The sequence below is a fragment of the Gallus gallus genome, chromosome 8 (genome assembly GCF_016699485.2).
Source record: "Gallus gallus isolate bGalGal1 chromosome 8, bGalGal1.mat.broiler.GRCg7b, whole genome shotgun sequence".
In the NCBI taxonomy this organism is placed as follows: domain Eukaryota; kingdom Metazoa; phylum Chordata; class Aves; order Galliformes; family Phasianidae; genus Gallus; species Gallus gallus.
Window position 1 is genome coordinate 23,025,889 of NC_052539.1, and position 19,448 is coordinate 23,045,336.

Below are 19,448 nucleotides of genomic sequence, written 5' to 3' on the forward strand. Positions count from 1 at the left end.
ACTACAGTAGTTTTGCATTATGTCCTTCCCAGCTGCAAACAAGCAGAAAAATCCAAAGACATTCAGATGTAAACATATATGGAGATGTCTATAAGGAGTTTCAGGGTTTTAATCACATTACCTGGATGTCTATTAATTAGAAACCCAGATAAATGAAGTGGGGACAAGGAAGAACATCTTTTTACATGCATAACCTATGGTAAATGTGTTGAATTAGCTTGTCACTTCTCTTGAGAAGTCTTATGTAACTTATAAGATTTTTTTTTTTTAATGACAGTCATTTCTATCTTCATTAAATATAATCCAGATAAACAGTCTTTAAATGGTCTGGTAAATATAAAACAGCTGTTTCAACATTTATTAAAACAGATTTTCTTTCAATTTCATAAATTTCCATATAAAAATGCAAGATTGTAAGATAAACTGTGGTTAAAAACAAGGGCAGCTGTAGTACCAATAATTTGGTATTGCTGATAACTAGATTTTAAGATTTATTTTAATCTCGATAGGAGTTTAAGTGAGCTAAAATGGTTATTTCAGCGCCAGAACTTGCTATGGCAGACCTTGATATGTTACACAAAGTTTCTCAACTAAATACACTGTTTCATACACAGATTTCCCATATGGAAAAATAACTGGGCAACTCATTTCTCTTTGCTTCTTTCACCTCAAAGACAGCCTCTCTCAAGAAAAATTGTCAGTGTCTTATTTATAATGGCAGATCTCAGGTTTCATTCTGGCAGTTTTTGATCTCTTGATGGCCCAAAAGTTTTAAATACAGGAGAATCTGATGCCTTTTTGGCATCTTGCGGTGTGCCTGAACCTCAAAAGCAACTTTTACTCCCAGAAGTGAATTACTGAAGCAGTGTAAACAAGAGACAAACGTCACGCAATGATGAATACCTGAAACAATGTCTGTGTCAGAGAGATGACAAGTTCTGGTCGCATGAAAAGCATTTCTAGAAACTAATCTGCAAACAAACAAAAATATAAAATACTGAATTCATAACATTTCAAATATTTTTTGGAAAGCCATACAAAATTTAAAATATGTTCATTCTTTGAAATATTTAGGCCCTGAGAAAAAGATCCTACATCACAGAATGCATAAAACCTGGTTATGACATAACTGTCAGTAAATACATACTGTCAGTAAATAGGGTATAGAAAACTGTCTTCAGTGAAGCTCTCATATCTGATGAATTAGAAAATAACAGCATAAATTAGAGAGACAGATAAAATATTTGATATCACTTGGAGAAGTAAATTCAGATTAGAATGTGACAATGACAGCTATTTTATCCCTAGGAACCTCTTTTTGGAGGGACTGTACTGATTAGATAAGACCTCTAGACAAATGCAGAATATAGTGGTCCTAAATTTCAAATGTGAGAAAGCCTAGCTTTTTTTTTTCTTTCTTTCTGTCTCTGTCTTTTAAGAAGTTATACATTAGCTCTTATGAAAGCTTAGGGGTTTTCTTTTCTTTCTTGTGATGAAGGGAAAGGAAAGGAGAAGAAATAAAGGATGGGACACAGCACTACGGTATGTAATTTGATTTGATTTGTTTTTTGTTTGTTTGTTTTTGTTTTAGCACCAAGACACAGTAAAACTGGCTTACTAGTTTCCTGGTTAATATTTCTTGGCACTGCTTTAAGGATGCAAGAAATCATAAAATGCTAGATCCATGCCTCAGTCTAACAGGCACCATCCATTATATTTGTAAGTAAACTGGAAATAAAGATAAAATGTCGTAGACTGGTAGGTTTGATTCTGTAACCTTTTATTCTACATGAGCATAAAGACAGTTGATATAACATCATTACTAGGAAGCAGACCACTTTGAAGATGTCTGTTCCTTATGTCAATTTATAGTGGAGTTAAATTAGCAATGAAGTACTGTACTAGTAATACATCCATTAAGGAAAAAAAACAACACAGACAACAGACATGTGAGAGCATATCTGAAAAATATTCAGAGAGACTGGGGAGTGGCTGCAGAGGATTTTCCAGTCTAATGAAATTCCCTGTTCTTAGTCTTCAAATGTCTGAGTGCAAAGCAATGGGTCCCACTGTGACTAAACCTGTACAGTTAGGTTTACAACAAAATCTGCTAAGTCTTATGCATTATTGATCAGTGATGGTGTGCTTAGCCTACGCATCCTATTTACACTACATTTCTTTTTATACTACTAGGATCTAACATGGCTTTTACAAAATGAGAGTTCTTTCCCCTTAAACCCTGCAGTTGTGCTCTCTGTATGTTTTAACGGTTGTGAGCAATTTAAAAGGTTAGTCTTTCAATACTAGATAAAACTAGCAATATTTATTGGTAAATAAATGTCTAATTATCATAATTTAGGAACATTTCCAATCTCTTTTTTTTTTTCCTAAGTAAATAGCTGGAAAACTATCTCCTTTATAAACAAATTCTACTTAAACAGGAGCTGTGTCACAACTTATCTCATTCTGATGTACTATTGCAGAGATTTCATACCTATTCTAAACTCAATGCAAGAATGTTTTAAATTAAAATAGTAATAACAATAGAATGGGCATCCAAAGACAGTAAATTCATTCCCACTTTTTGCAGAGGCAGACTTTGTCCAGTAACAACCTGTGATCGTCCTCGCCTTACCAATGCTAGTGGCAGAGTGGCTATACAGCCCCAAAGGCAATGGGGGTGACACGAGCCTGGTCCTTGAAACATTTCTTGTTTCAAGACACGTTCTGAACAATTCTGATTCCTTATGCCTGCTTCAGGCTGTCTAGAGCAGAGGACGTAAAGTTCAAATCTCTTTTCTAGTAAATGCAACCAAATTCACACACTTCCTGACTTATATTAATGTACAAAGCCGTTACAAATATCTGGAGAGAAAGTTTTAAAACAGTTCCCCAGTTTCCAAATCTGCTGAGAGCATTCACAAAGCAGTTTAAGCATCAGTGTTTCTGAAATCAGAAAAGAAAAACTATCAGCCACTTCAAGCAGGTCCTGCTTTGACATCAGAAAGTCAATTCACTCAGCTTAGCAGCATTCAATTCTCAACAACATTTTGTTCTGGGTCTCTGTCAAGTTATTCTAGGCTGTGAAATTGTCAGGAATGATGGATGACTATCAGCCTTCTGCTATCTTCTTTCATTCTCCTTAGAGATTTGCGGCTGCTGACAGCAAAGTAAATTCCTCTTTTCTTTTCCTTTTTTTTTTTTTTTTTTTTTTGCACAACATACCAAATGAACAACAGTAATTATGAGAAAGCCTACACTACAATTATTTTAGCACTTAACTTTGTATTGACATCTGTAAGAGACAGAGCTCTCTAGATTGATTAGCAATGATATAGCTTCCTGCCTTTTCCTAATATTGCTGCAGTCATCCTTTAAACACAATTTCCACCCTCCAAAAATAAATAAATAAATAAATAAATAAATAAAATTGAACTAATTACAGAAAAATTCTAATACTTCATGAATATAGTATATTGTCATTGTGCCAGTGCTTCCAACTGTACAGTACTTGTAATATAATCAGAACTGACATAAGAGAATAATTTAAGGATATTAAATGGAATTTTGTTAGGACAGATGCTAAAGCTGCATTACTGTTCCAGGTCGAAATCCTGACTTGAACAAATCCTGTTTGGCCAGCCAATTGCAGCCCTGGTGTGCACAGGGAAAAAAATTACTGAAAGCAGCATTAAACCTACTTACACATCGGCAGAATTTGATGTCAAGTATTTAAACCATTTACTAAAACTAAGTACAGGAAGAAACATCTGGTCTGGAGAAAAAACAGTTTAGGGAGGAAAAGAGCAATTTTGAGAAAGCATAAACTAGGACATCCTTGAACCCCATGACAATTATAATGCAGTCTCTCATGCCCCCATTGTATACAAAATACCTGCAAAATTTATCACAAACAATTCTCTTGCAATTACACGACACTAATTAATCTCCATTACTCTCAGCCACATAGCTGTTCTTTCCAATTAGATGTCATATCTACTCAGCTCAGTACACAGGGTTAGATATAAAAGAAAACCTATTCTATCTCATCTGATATGGTTAATCCTGAAAATACAGATTGCATACATGCAAAGAAATCATCATCAGATATCATCACCTTTGCAAATATCATTTAATTTAAAGAAAATCAAAACTACTCCGCTTTCCAAAAATGATAAGTGAAACTTTTTTTTTTTCTCTAGCCCCTTAGTATACCATGACAAAAGGCTTATATTCACCAGGAGTTTTCCTTGATCATGTTAGGTACATATGAGGGAGAAATCAATGCTTCTCATTCCCAAGTTCCTATTGTGAAGTGGGAAACATTTGCAACTTATTGTGGTTTAGAAATTGAAGATGAAAGTGGGTGCATTAAAATGGGGTCATGTTAACATAGATATTTCCTCCTCTCCTCAACCTTTTTTTCTTTTAATTTCCCTTCTTAAGTTGAGTAGAGCTATGCTCTGTTTCTTATAAATAGAAAGTGTTTAAGTCATTAGACACTTAATACAAATTTTGCAGAGATTATTAACTAATTTGCTATTGTCTCAGAATTCTCATGTTTCCCTCAGCTTTACTAATGGATAATAATTTGGTTATGAAATCTATGAGTACATCCAAAGGAAAAGAAACTACAGAAAGACAGAAGGCCCTGCTTTCCAGATTTATTTTTTATAAATCTAGGCTATAATGTAAGAATTCAGCTCAGTGCCTTTGCACGACATTCTGCTACAACCAGTGGATTTGTCAGAATATTTTGAAGGTTCTGTCTTTGATATGTTTTTTTATTTATATAAAAAGTAAGCTCTTCACTGTACTGAAGTGCTCATGGAGAAACCAGGAATGGTTTCAGCTGGTATAAACATTAATTTACTTTCATGCTTCGAACTCTTGTGACAGAATCCTGTCATATCACTTACAAAGGGCTTAATAAGTGCTTAAGCTGCACAGTTCACTGTCATGAACTAGACAAAAAAGGGTCACTTTAATTATTATTAACTGCGTATCAAAGATTAACTCACTTAGATTACAAAAACTTTCATCTGTGAGCACGAAGTGCTCTTTAACACCTTTGTTTGCAGGGATTTGGCAGTTTTAATTGTGAAAAAAAAACTGTATGTTTGTAGAGTTTTTTGTTTGTTTGTTTGTTTTTTGTTTGTTTTTTTTTTTTTTTTAGAAAACTTTGACTGGAAACAATGCAACTCAGGATGAATAGGGACTGCAGAAATTGGCCCCAGAGGAAACTGCCACTATCTTGGTCACGAATATACTTTCGAAACATCATGCCAATGCCAGATCTAAATGTATCAAGCTATTCAATCCGGAGATCTGTAACATATGAAAGACTTCTTCAAATTTTACATTGAAGGTAGCAATCACTGGGACCATATTATCATAATTAATCACTATTCAGATAAGTTAACTTACTGTTATTTTCGAACAGAATTTCAATCTTTTTGTGTAGTAGAAAAATGAATATAACCCCTCCTAGGAAAAGTCTGAAATGTCTCCCTCAAAAAGTCATTAATGGAAACTGGGGTATATAGTAATTTAATGTCAGAAAGAGAGGTAACAGACATAACAGTCCTATAATGAGATCAAGAGCAACTTAAACAGTAATCTCATTCCCTAAAAGTAAATAAACCTCTTCTGCCTTTCCTTTTAGACTTAGCTTAGCCCTATTTGTTTTATCTACATTTAGGTTTCAACTTTAATCATATCTCAAAAGCTTTTAGACAGAACTGCAGCAGCAACTAAATTCATCTACAGTATTTGCCTGCTTGTAGCAGTTTACTCTGAAATTTCCCATTTGATGCCAACTAGAATGTCCAGTCATAGACTGGAGATAAGGGCTTAAATTCCACTATCAAGAGAATCACCTTCTCCACCAAAGAAGCTGGAACAATGTTTAAAGATACTCAGTTACGTCCAAAGCATTCATTTATTTTTCTTATACCAATAGTAAGATCCAGATATGTGTATAAATAAGCTTTACATCAAGTAGAGTAGAATGTGTATTGGTAATTGCATTTTCTTAAATATGCAAATATTTGAAAAAAGAAGTAGATGTTATATATCTGCCTATATGTGTAAAAAGTGAGAGGAAGGGAAAGAAAAAAAAGAAGTACATTCTTCTTCATGCATATGATCAATTAAATACTAAAAATTAAGAAAAGCAAGAAGTTTGAGTTTACATATCCGAAAAGAAAAGCACAATCCCCACCACTCCAGTGGACATACACACAATACTGCATAACCAGTCTTCAAAGGAAACCATATGAAATTCAAACAAAGTCAAATTAAATCTAACTTCCCTGAAAGGAAGGTGCAGCATATTTTCCCCCAATCCATTAACATGCTCCAGTCAGACAAAAATGTTACATCTGCCAGAATTTTTTTTTTATCATCATATTGTATCTGATGTATGTACTCTATGTCAGGTAGAAATGAATACTTCTTCCTCACAAGCTCTTTTTATGAAATACCCTGACTGTACCTACTTCGGGGAGACACAGGAAGAGAACTCTGTAACACCTAATAATTCAGGAAGACAGCATTTTACTTAGTATATCATGTTATTTTCTAAGATATGCATTACTACCACCACTGAGTGTTATACTTAGATACCTTAAGCTGGAACACATTGTTTAAATCAGTTTTATAATAATTTTTGGAACTTTCTAATGTGTCTTCTATTTAATACAACCACAAAGCCCTTTACATGCCTTACTGAAAAAGCTACTTTTTCAGATAAAACCAGACATCAATTCCACACATTCTAAGAAATTGAGAAAAACAGATTTCAAGATTAAACATTTCCTAGCTGAAGACACCAGAAGTATGCATGGAAAACTACAGGCCATGGTTATTTTCTTCTCTGAACTCAAACACATGTTAGTGAATACAACTTTAGACATTTCTTTCCACTCCATCAGGATTTCTTTTCAGATGAGTTACATTTTAAACAGAAGAACTTGTCATAAATACTTTGTTGTAACCTATCCTTTAATACTTTAAGGCACTGTGTACAATTTGAGCAAAGATCTAGTTTTAGGCAGCATCAGAAACAGAAAATTTTTTAAAACATTTTGATGGAAACCTCAGTAGTGTTTAACCAACCCTGAATCATGCTCATCTTATTTTTCTCAAAGAATTGTAAGATTCAGTTTAGGCAATCCTCATTTAAACATGCAGCACACTCACACAAATAGATGAAATAATTTTTAAGAACTATTTTACTGCAGAACTCAATAATAATTATCCCATAAGCATGCCTCATCATTTCCATGTGTTAAAGCCTGACCAACTGAGATACCAGTAATATTGCAAGAAAAGAAAATGATCAAGATTTATGTTGTACGCCTATAAACAATGACTTTGCAGAATATTATGAAAAGGGCAACACCTGAAAGCAAATACTTATTCTTAGTTTCTGTTAGTCTGCAGGCAGACTGATGTCTCTAAGTTAATGGCAGAATTATCAGCTGAAAAGGGTCACGCTTTCAAAGCTCAAACCATTTCTTTTATACTTCTGGATATTTCTAAAAGACTTTCACTTTTGTGTTCTAAGTAATCAAATAACTATGTTGGAGTTAAAGTGTTAAAATCATTTGATAGTGGTGCTTTGAAAAAAAAAAAAAAAAAAACAGTAACCAGGTAGAATATAGTTTTTCAACCAAACCTTAAATTATTTTTTGCCCACCTGAGAAAGGAGCTAGCACATTTTTGACCATGAAATCTTATTCAGATGCATCATTTTAGCCAGGTTGAATCCTGAAGGAAAATTCTACTTCCATTCACAATTAAGTGTCCTACCTTTATGACTGCATATAATGCAATTTGCTGCAATCAGTTTAGTCTTTTCATATTTTGATGTTTTTCAGCAACAAATTAAGTTAGAGTAGTTCTGATTCTGAAAGCTCCAGTAGAATCGTATTTGTGATCCACATTGATCCTGTTTTGATTTTTCTCTGACATTCCTTGCTTACCATGACACTACTGAGAAGCATGAGCAGGTCTTAAGAACAGGGCTCAGATCCTGCACTTGTTGGGCCATCTTGTAAGCATGCAAAACAAGATAACACAAGGTCATGTTGCAACATCTCCATCTCTTCCACCTTTGCATCATTCAACTTGTGTGGTCCGTTGACCCACACAACATAGCTATTGTATGTAACAATGTTAGGCTGTGTTCCTGCCACCTGCAGAGATGGATTGTGCAAAACTGAAGATGTCCTAACAGGTGGGGTATTAACAGTACTATGATGACCTTCATGTAGGTTTTTAAGTGTTTGTAATAATCTAGATTTATTCTTTAACACAATCACATTTCACAATCATTTCAAATATACTGACACTCCCAACACTGAAAGCCCTCCATGAACTCTACACTATACCGCCTTGAAAACCTCACCGAATCTGCCAGCACTCCCAGGGGCAACAAAATTCAATTTTGCCTACACTGCTGAGAAGACTTAAGCTGTCTCTGATATGAATAATAAGCAATGATCCCATTGGGCTAAGTACTGCACAGAGACATAACAACAGACTTGGTCCCTGCCACAAAGAGCTTACAGGCTAATTAACCAAAAAAAATAGGTTTAGTCATATCTGTAAAACAATGTAAAGATGTAAGTGGGATTTCCCATTGTGTGTGGTCCAGCATTGTAGAACATCCTGCAAAACTCCTGGTCTAAAAAAACTCAAAACCCAGACTTTGGTACATTCTTAAATGTACCAAAAATTACATCTTAAATTCTTTTTAAACATGGTCTCTTAAAACTACCCTGAAGCAGTGAGAAGAGACACATGTGAAAGGGACATGACATAATTATAGATGTCTCTGTGTTACAGCCAGCTTTTATTACATTAACTCGCTGTGTTGTTCTTGCCCTCACCATGGTATTTAAGTACTCTGTGATTCTTCCCCTTTGCTACAGATTCAGTAAGATCACGGTGAAGTATTCCTCCCTCATGACTTTTAACACTTTAACAATATGAACAGAATATAAATATAATCCAATACACTGTTATATCCTCCCAGGTCTACAGACAGGTAGAGGTGATAACTCTGAGCTGTGTGAGCTGCACTTGTTATCTCACTGATGTTACTATTATTAACCATTTCACTGTGGATGACATTAGCACAAACACCCCGCAAATTTACCTTACAGTCGAAAAGCGACCTCACATCTTTCAAGCTACGAAGAATTCTCAATCCACCTGTCAAAATTGACCACATTTTTTTAATACTCATTTAGTGGACCATTTGACAAATCTGCAGCAGCGTGAAAACAGACTATAAAATTCAACAAAATATAAACAGCTCAAGATGCTACTGAGAAAAAGGATGAGAAAGGGCACTCTAAATGGTGGGTGAAAATATCAGTTCCAGTGGTATTCCCAGTGGTAAGACACTGTAAGTGCAATAGCACAAAGCCAGTAGGATTCATTTGCAAAAATGTCCACAAGTGTTTTCTCGAGGGGTTACACTTATCTGCCTGCATCGGTTTACAGTGTAGGAAATTCCCAAGGCCATACCTTAGTGTCTCATTCTTTTTATTACAGATTCTGTATGGCTGCAGGCTCAGAAGTATCATTCTTGTTAGTATCAGGAGGACTGAGAAAAAGCTCCATGAATAAAGCCAGGTAAAACTCTGTCTAGACAAGAGAAGCAATGTAGTTTGAGTCATAATGTCTTGGGGTCCAAGAGGAGGAGTAACACCCAACTGTACACTGAGATCTTTGCCCACAGATTTCTGCCTGACTTCAGCATCCTGCTGAATGACTTGCTGCCTGCAAGTCAGCATTGGTTCTTCGCTGATTCTTACTAACTCTTAGTTTCACCACCCAGCTGCCACTGGGACTATCTATCCTTTTTTATATAAACTTTAAAATAGTATTAAAATTCCAGACAAATCAAATTGGCTTTCTAGAGAGCATGTTAAAATTACAAGTTAATGACAATGCATGCAACTGAGATGGGATTATCTTAGATCCATTTAAAACTCTAGTCTTCACAATGCAAAACACATGGACTGACCACAATTTTTCTCTCAAAGCAGACGGTATGAAAATGCTTTATCTCAATGTGCTACAGTGCACAAAATTAAGGATGAAGCCTATTATTTCAATCCATAAGGGAAATGCTGTTTTTAATTTTTATCTAAATTAATTAGAAAGACAAGGGTCAAAGAATAAGTAACCATGAAGGGGATGTTACTGGAAAAAAAACAACTAAGTTTCTCATGAAGTAGTCATTAAACTGCGGTGTTATTGGTACATCCTCCTGTCTTCTTTTTTCCCCCCCTAAAAGAGTCAAAAATCAAAGCTGGAAAAAGACACAGATAAAATTCCTCCTAAATAATTTGGGAGGTTTCTAAATATTAAAAAAATACAGGAAAATATGCAATATATGACTTTTTAGATGCAATGGGAAAATTCAGAGTGCTGTTCTCAGATCTCTTCATTGCCAATTTACTTTTGCTGCTCTAGGAGAGAGACAGAAAATCTGAAGTTTCTGAAATCAGGTGGAATGGGTCTGTGAATTTAGTGTCCATTTCAGAAACATACGCCTTAAAAAACTGAAAGTCCTATACGCTGCCTTCTGTTTTTGAAATTTCTACGTATCCTCTAACAGGATTTTTAGGTTATTTGGAAACTCAGGCAGTATCACCCTTATTTTCCTTTTCCTCTTGTTATATGTATGTGTTGAGATACATTTCAGCAAAATGCATCATTTGCCATACATTTTCTAAAACCATGTCCAGAAATATTTGGGGAAGGTTGTCCCTTCAAACCCTGAAAATTCCAGCTGCTTCTTTACGCTCAGTCTTCTGAATTTGCTTTCTATTCTCAGAATATTTCAGACTATCAGAACCGAATTGTTTAAGATTACAGTTGTGGTGGAAAACAGTTTCTGTGCTTCCAAATACTTTCACCTCCTCTTCATTTTCCAAAACTTTCAGGCTGTGTTCTATTAATTTTTCTTTGCCTGAGTGCACAGCTAACTGCAATATAAATCATCTAAGGACATGGATTTATCACGTCTGCAAGATTCTTTTCAGTACTGTCTAAAAGGTACAACCTTTACTTTTTTACCCAGCTGCATTTCCCATTTTCCCATTTTATTTGGCACATTAAAACTAGATGCAAAATACACTTTCTACTTAGTCATGAAATAACTCTGATAGGATATGACAGCTGTGCAAGATGGAGAAGACCTTTAAAAGGTTCACAAAACAGGATACCGGGAGCCTGAGACACTGGCACCACATGTACTGCCAAACAGGAGTCGATTAATCAAGATAACGTGGCAGGAAAAATGTTTTCTCAAATTTGTGACACAGAGTTAAGGCTGGTTTGTCACCATGTGCTATTAAAGAAGCAGTATTTAGTCCCAAGTTTCAGCCCCGATTCTGACACAGATAACAACTCATAACCTTGTGGTAAGTCATGGACTCTGTGAACCCCATTCTTCATCTGCAAAACAGGAATGGTAGCACTAACCTGTCTCTTCTGGATATTATCAGTCTTAATTAATGTCTGCAAAGCACTGGGATCATCAAATGAAACATTTTTTTAGATGCAATTACTCTTTCATGTATAAACAGGAAGGAAAATCTAAAGAGAGGGAAGAGCAGCTTCATTGCCAATGCACCAGCTCTCCTGTTGCTCTCATTAGCCCTTCCTGCTTAAAACACTTTTCCACCAGAGGAAAAACAGTATCTACTTCATAAAGATGGAAGTATATTTGGAAATGGAGTGACATGTAATACTGTGCAACAATCAAGTGGAAAGTAGTGCAGAACTAAGGTGCTAAGGTGAAGAGGATCCAACCACAGGCAGTGCAATGGGATTTTGATCCTAATAATACAATCAGGTGACAAATACACTGCTTAGATCCAAAATCCTTCAAAGCTTTTTCAGTCTTAACACTTCAGTACTAGTAGCATAACAGCAATAGAAGCTCTGTTTTGTATCCTGCTTGATCATTTCAAAGAGTCCCCTCACACCACAGATACTCAAGTAGAAAAATGTTGAAATGTGAGTTAAATATCAGAAAGTACAAAAAGTGACATTTATCTGAAAGTATCTTTAATAATGGTCCCACTTCTTCAGAAAAATTATTCTCAATAACACCTGCCTCCTTCTGCTACCCAGGGGAGACATTTCTATGACTCCAGCATGAAAAAGGAAAAATAAAAAAAAAATGGAGCAAGCGTACATGTGTAGCTAAAGAAAATGGTTTCTGAATTAAAACAAATTTGACATGCATTTTTCAAGCTTGCTCAGCCTAATATAAACAGCTTTGCCAGTATATAAGCAAGTAAACAATGGAGGAGGGCATGACAAGGAAAGGACCAAGTCAACACATGGCTTGTAAAATGAGAGCCTACAATTAAGAAATAAGATACCAGCAGGAGGCTTATCCCCATTTCAGTCACAGATGTTTCTTTATGATTTATATGTGAAAAACAATATCAAAACAAAACCAAATCAAAATAGTCTTCACATTTAGGGGCTGTGAGTTTGTACTTTTTCTTCAGTTACAGAGTGATAATTAAGAGAAGACATTTGAAACACCCACTTCAAAAACCGAACATACTTAATATAGGGTAAGATAATGCAGAACTTAGTAAAGATGTCAGCTCAGTCTAAAATCATAATTACTGTGTACAACTTTCTCCTGAGGGGTTTTCCCGGTAGAAATAACTGCATTACTTCTAGTTCCTTTTACTAAAAAAAAAAAAAAAAATTACAGATAGGCATAACATGTAATTTTGCAAACAAAAAATAGTGTTTTCCTTTTATTCCCTCATTTTATATTTCCCTGACAAAATGCTGCAGACTGCAAGGAAAACAGTAACATGCAGCTTAGAATAAACTTTAACACTTTGAATCAGATTATATTTAAATTAAACAGCTGCACAATTAATGATAGAATAAGAAACTTCCTAATTACCTGAAGTATAACTAATTTTTATGATTGTGTTATCTGTGACTTACCAGCTGGACTACTGCATTCATTTCTGGCCCACATCTTAGCCATAAGAAAAATTTGGTTATTCTGAAGAAAAGAATGGTTATAGGAGGGTGACTAAATAATATATTTAGATTGCAAACAGTATGGAACTTGTGCTTTGTTTCTACATTTAAAAAAAAAGTTATCTAGCCTTCTGTGGAGCACATAGCATCACCTCACAACTCTCATCAAACCTTAAACTTTTGATGGAACAATGTCTGTTTACAAAAGATATCAGGTTGATTAAAGTCTTCAAATGATGAAGTCTACTATGTTGCTCCTAAGTCAGTTGATCCAAATGCTGAATGTGACCCACTGCATCAAGTGTGTTCTTCCATTCTATAGGTCCTATTTATTTCCAGTCTCTGGTTGCCCCTATGCCTTGGTCAATGAAGGCTAAAGACATCCGTTGTCCCCAGCCTGTGTAAATATCCTTCATGAGTCTTAGCAGTGTCCAGCACAATGATCTTTAGCTCCTTGAATGCTACAGCAGTAGAAGTAATAAACCACACTAAGAGAGTAAAAATGGCATTTATGGTATTCTCGTGGTTTTATGTTGACAAGTGTTTGTTTTCTATGTACTAAAAAAAAACTGCCTCCTTTAGAGTGTCTCTTCAGCTCTGTATCCCTCACTTGTGTTATGTTTGGCTTCCATAATAAAAATAACCCACAGTCAGTATAATAGTACTATTCAAAATCTGTTCTTGTGGTTTAAAAGTACACCTCTGTGCCTACAGAGATGTGTAGCATCTACCAAACCACATGCAACATATTAATACTGGATAATGACAGAAATAGTTTCTCTTCATGTATGTGCTCACCAAACAGCTTTTATAAAGCACTCCCAAAATTTACAATCTACCTGTTGCAAATCAGCCTTAATCAATGGAAAGAGAATGCAAAAACCCACCTGGACTCTAATGACTACATATCGAGTTTATTCCTTATATTTGAAGTTAGGGAGAAAGGAGGTTTTTCTTTCAATTTTCAGTGAAACAGCATTCATTAACCATAGCCAGGCAACTGACCACAGTCACATTTTCCCTAGTGAGTTTCAAGCCCATGAGCCTGCGATAGACACATTTTACCCCTCCTATTTAAAGTAACAAGACTAGAGGTAGAGTAAGGAGTGCAGCAAAAGTGATAACTCCCTGCATGTCGTAATCTCTAGGCAATTCAAAAATTAGTATCCATATGCTATTATGTTAAAATCTGAGATAAAAATCGTATAGTGAATTTCTAATTAATGACTGAATGCATCCATCAGAAGTTTACTGTGCACCAAAACGCAGATAGCCTGTCCTCATTTCCTTCTATGCAACAGGGTATGATACTGTCAATCAACGTGAAACAACTTGTAAAACAAAATTCCAAAGGGCAACTCACAACAATACCTAAGGCTCAAACACTCTTAAGCTGAGAAAGAAAAATATAGTGTAGAGCATTTAATCCAATTGCTACAAGTAGGCTGAGCATGAAGAATGATCCAAATAAACCTTCCATGTAGGAGAAGTTCACTTTTGGTTTAGAACTCTGGGCCCGTCTTCACAAATGTCATAAATCAGCTGTGAAAACAATTCCATTCACAGTGTGAAGATTTCTAAGCTATTCTATAACTCATTAAGTGTCTGTTAAAAGTCAAATCAATTATTTCCTCACAGACACCAAACAAGCTCTAACTGCATAATAAAAGGAAGAAACACTATTTATTAAGTAACAAGTCTAATTATTTCCTGAGCAATCACATTCTCTTCCCCTTAGAACTATCATTTTCTTTGTTCTCCCAGCCTTCAGCTTTTTCCCCTCTCATTTCTCTCTCCTGTACAAATTTCTTTGTGCATTGCTCCTTTCGGTTGTAGAAAGTGACTAAGAAAGGACTTTCTCTCAAGCAGCTTTTTCAAGAAAGGGAATTTTTATACCCATAAGAACTGGGTAAAAGTACATAGGACTTCATGTTTTATTTCACATTTTTTCTGAGGAGAATTTGCCATCCTCTAAGGAATAAGCCCCCATGGCTTCTAAAACTCATGCTAACCCTGTGAAAAATTGAAAACAACCTGATAATTGAAATGGTGATGGAAAATTATGTATTATCTCTGGATGACCTCTGTGCACAGTTTCACTGAGCCAATGAGGAGCTTTACCATTGTTCAGTAGAAATTATTTGATAAAATGAAGATGACAACTTTACTTTCTTTATCATAATCTTCTGCAATTTCATCTTCATTTTGAGTATCCAGCATTATATTTTATTAAGCATAACCTGATTACGTGAAGACGCAGTGATGATATTGTTCTTGACTAGGATATTAGAATAACCTTGAAAAACATAATTTTTTTATAACATTAAACAATTGTATTCAAATTTTTGACCTCTGCTCCCCACTATCACTATCCTCCATGGACTGGGTAACACAAGTAAATACAAATGAGAGTGCAGTCTCTAAATATACTTAGAAAGCACAAACTACCCCTTCTGTTCATTCCTGAAGGTTGATCATTCAAAGAACAACTTTTTCCAGAAGTTAAGCATCAGGTTGTAAGTAATGTTGTTCACACCTGAAAAAGAACAGGCTGAAGAGAAGAAAAAAAGAAAAGAAGTTTCCTCATAGGTGGCAAGAAAAATACCTAGCAGAGTCTCTGTGCTCTTCTGTCTGACTTATTCTGCATTCAGCAGCCACTGCATTAGCTAATTGCTCACCAGAGAGGCAGCATCATCTGTGGTGATGGTGATGCAGCTTTGACATCATAAAGTCCTATTTTTGCTTCCAAGCTCTGTATTTCTCTTCAGAGGGTCCAGTTGAGTAGGGTTCAAGCATTCTCACCTTCATGCAAGCACTGCTCAACCCCAACTGCTTTCTACGCAGTAACTGCATACACTTGAAAACCATAAGCAAAATTGAAAAATAAGAAACAATGGGAAAAGCTTACATTTAGCTGATAGAGAGGAAATATAAGGCATGAAACACATGCAACAGATGTTCAAATACCTGATTTCCCAACCAGATAGATGACTAAGAAGTTCAGAAGTTTGTTGTTTTCAAAGTAGGTTTTCTTTAGCCTTAGGAAACTAACTATGACTATTATATCTCACTACCAAAACTCAGGAAAATCTCTATTGGATATCTCCATTGCCCTGGAGTCAAACAGAACATATTTCAAACTATCCTTCCATCTCTCAGCTTGGGGTTTGAGCCACTGGATTAGAGGCTATTTGTAGATGTGAACCCTCTCACCCATTATTTTATATTTCCAATGACACAACACTCATTATCAGATCTGTTCTGATTATAGATTACAGCAGTTCATAGCTCTTCAAGACACAGCTGCAAAGTTTGTTCTCCCAGTCAGCTATTTTGACCATATTACTCTTTGAATCCATCTACTAGTTTTGTCTTCACAGCTACATCCAAATTATTCACTTTCACTTGTAAAACTTTTCTCAGGATAAGATTCAAGCACACATTTCAGTAATTTTAAGAAACTCTTCCATCCCTAAAATGTTATGCATATCCCAATCTATTGTGTATCCAAATTTGACATGCTGTAATGAGAACAAGATAATAAATTGTCACATTCCTATCACTCCTATTAAAATGATACAGTGGTTAAAGAATTATTTAACAAATAGAACAGATCACTGCTCTACCACAAGAGTATAAATCTACAGTAACTTCAGTGACTCAACTGAGATTTACATGGCTATTCCTGGGGACAAAATCTGACCCATAGACCTTTGCAAAATAGATTAGTTCTATGAGGTTTCATAGATAGGACATAAACGAGGAATACATCACATTTTAATAAAAGACTGTTCTTAGAAGTGAATGATTTTGCACTTGTTGGAAGGTGCTTGTCAAATGAGAAACAGGAGTGCAGGAGAAACTGAAGAATAGCAGCCTTGTGTCATGGGTAGTCTTATGAAAGGCAGCCTTGAATAGAGTGTACTATAAAGAAAGAATATTGTTACATTTTCTGACAAGGATGTGGTTTGCTAAGTGATTCTTGAACTCCACAGGGGAACTTGTCTCTTCACCTTGATTTAAAAGAACGTACACACAATACCACTTAAACTCAAAATATGCCCAAGCTGTCTTCTGATTTTACTGAAAGAATCTCAGAACCAGACAAAACAGATGGTACCAAAGCCCTTTTCTTTAGCTAATACTGACTGTACTTACAACTCTGAAAAGAGTGAGCAGTGTTTTAAAAGAGGAAAAACAGGCCCTGTGTTTGGATTTTTTTTTTTTTTAATTGTCAGGGCTTATGAATAAAGCTATTAATCCGATTATTTTCCATGGTGCATTGATTCAGTGCAGAGTCATCCAAGCTAACTGATATCATGAGAAACTAGCTCCTCCATTTTCATCAGTTTCAACAGGAGGAAAGAGCTTACTTGTACATATTTGAAAGAGAAGATAATTTCTCTATTTAAAAAAATGGAGTATAGATTATTATAGTTTCATTAGAAGCAACTCCATAGATCTGCAGTTTCTTATGTCAACCTAAAGAAGCAGGAATTCTTTCTTGTAGCTGTAGGTATTACAGGTAATTCTAGATTGACTAGAGTTCTTTTCTAAAAATACAATGCTTATTTTGTCCTTTCTGTCTCACATTTTGAAATTATATTTACAAGTACAAAACCAAAAACCCTGCACTCCAATCCACTCTAACCTGTGGAGAAAAGTCGGTAGTGGTAGGATGCTCAGATTACTACAGAAAATGTACAAAGAAATAGCAACAGAAATTAAAACAAACTGTTAAAAATATTTATTATCTATGCTTCCTGAGGATAAAAGGGCTGAAAAGAGCACCAAGAATTCTGAGATTGAAGAGAGCCTTTGTTACCATAGATACTGGGCAGGTGTGTCATTTTCAACTATAAGCACACATTTGATAAGAGGCTTCTGACTACAAATGCACCTGAATAAAATAAGGAGTTGTAAGAAAAAAAAGAAAAAGAGACTGAACTGTTTCACACCTCCAGCTTATCTCACAGTTTATGCTTTATCAAGTCTGTGGAATTTTCATCTAAACAAAGAAAGAGCAGATTTTTAGAATTTATTGGGTTGTGAGCTTTCAAATCTGTTCACTCTTTCCCTCCACCACTTTCGTCTAGATTTTTATACAAAATACTAATGAGATGAGTGGCATTTCTAGATCTCCAAGCCTGTCTTTCAGACTTTTCTATCTGGGTACACACAATTAAAAATATTATTTTTCCCAGGAGATCTGTGAGAAAAATTTGGGAGAAAAGTATCTGGTGGCAACAGTCATTGCTTAGAAAAGGGGAAGAGACAAAATGTTTAAAAATACAATTTCAAAAAGCTTATAAATGTATATTAGTAATGCACTTGCTAACACTCGGCAGAAGTAGCATCCTACACATAAAATGGTAGAAAATTCATTCAAATTGCCGGTCCCAAAACTATATTCATTAAATACAAAGGAAAGTGTAAATTTAAAAGTTAAAGGCAGAAGTCAATCTTCCTTGGATGTGCACATGATTACCTGCAGAAGACTATTAAAGTTGTTTTTATTAAATGACATCCACCATTATTCTTCAAAAACAACTGATAGTCTGTATCAACTCCATGGACATCAAAAGAGAAAAGTGGAAAAGGGGCAACAAACAGCAAAATATCTTTCTCTTTTTTTTTTTTCCTTCCCACTATCACTGTAACTGGAGTATATTAATTTCCTTGCAATTAGATTCAGTGGGCATAATGGCTTGAAATATGAGCTGTAAACAAAAATTCAATCTGCCCACTAAATCTACACATTCGCTTATTTGTGAGATTACTCCCCATTAATTTCACTTGTTAACTTTCTGACAATCTAAAGACCGTCTCTTAGAACACTTTGCTAGAAGTAAAAAATAAACAAAGGTCAAAAATAAAACACTGACCAAACTATTTCTAGCCTACAAAAAGTTTTGATTCGGCTGTGGGCAGTAATATGTTTTAACTATTTTATGTATCTGCTTACCTCATCTCCTTTATAACAGCCTCATGAACACTACGTCAACATTCTCAAGATCTTTTTTCTTTTTTTTCTTTGTGAAAGAATGCTAGCTTTATTGAGATAGCAGAACACACTGAGCAAACAAAAGCATAGCAGTGAGTTCAAAGAGAAGGTAGGTCTCTGGGAAATATAAAAACATAAGTTATTACAAGGAAATTTATGATAACCTTTACCTTTAATGCCTTGTTTATGACTGTGAATAATAACAATTTGCAGTACCTAAGCTACGTTCTTAAATGAATACACAAGCGTAGGCAAGAAATGACTATTCCAGTCATGCTTCCAAGGACATATATGGAAACAGGCTACAAAGAGATTTCTCTAGCTGGCCATTCCTTGGTCTAGAAGAATAGTTTTAGCTCCACCTTGAATTGAAAAGCAATCTTATGAGATAGAAGAA

The 19,448-nt window shown here is 35.2% G+C and overlaps 1 protein-coding gene across 9 annotated transcripts in view; it reads right to left on the reverse strand.

Moving 5' to 3' along the window:
* Positions 1-19,448, reverse strand: part of BEND5 (BEN domain containing 5) — an 840,137-nt gene that overhangs the window by 645,078 nt on the left and 175,611 nt on the right. The window contains exon 1 of one of the 9 annotated variants that reach the window (XM_040704669.1): positions 904-966. The exons of the other annotated variants lie outside the window; for them this stretch is intronic. Coding sequence (XP_040560603.1) covers positions 904-957 — 54 coding nt within the window. The 5' untranslated portion in view covers positions 958-966. Of the gene's footprint in view, positions 1-903; positions 967-19,448 lie in introns of those variants that run through there. 9 annotated transcript variants of the gene reach the window in all.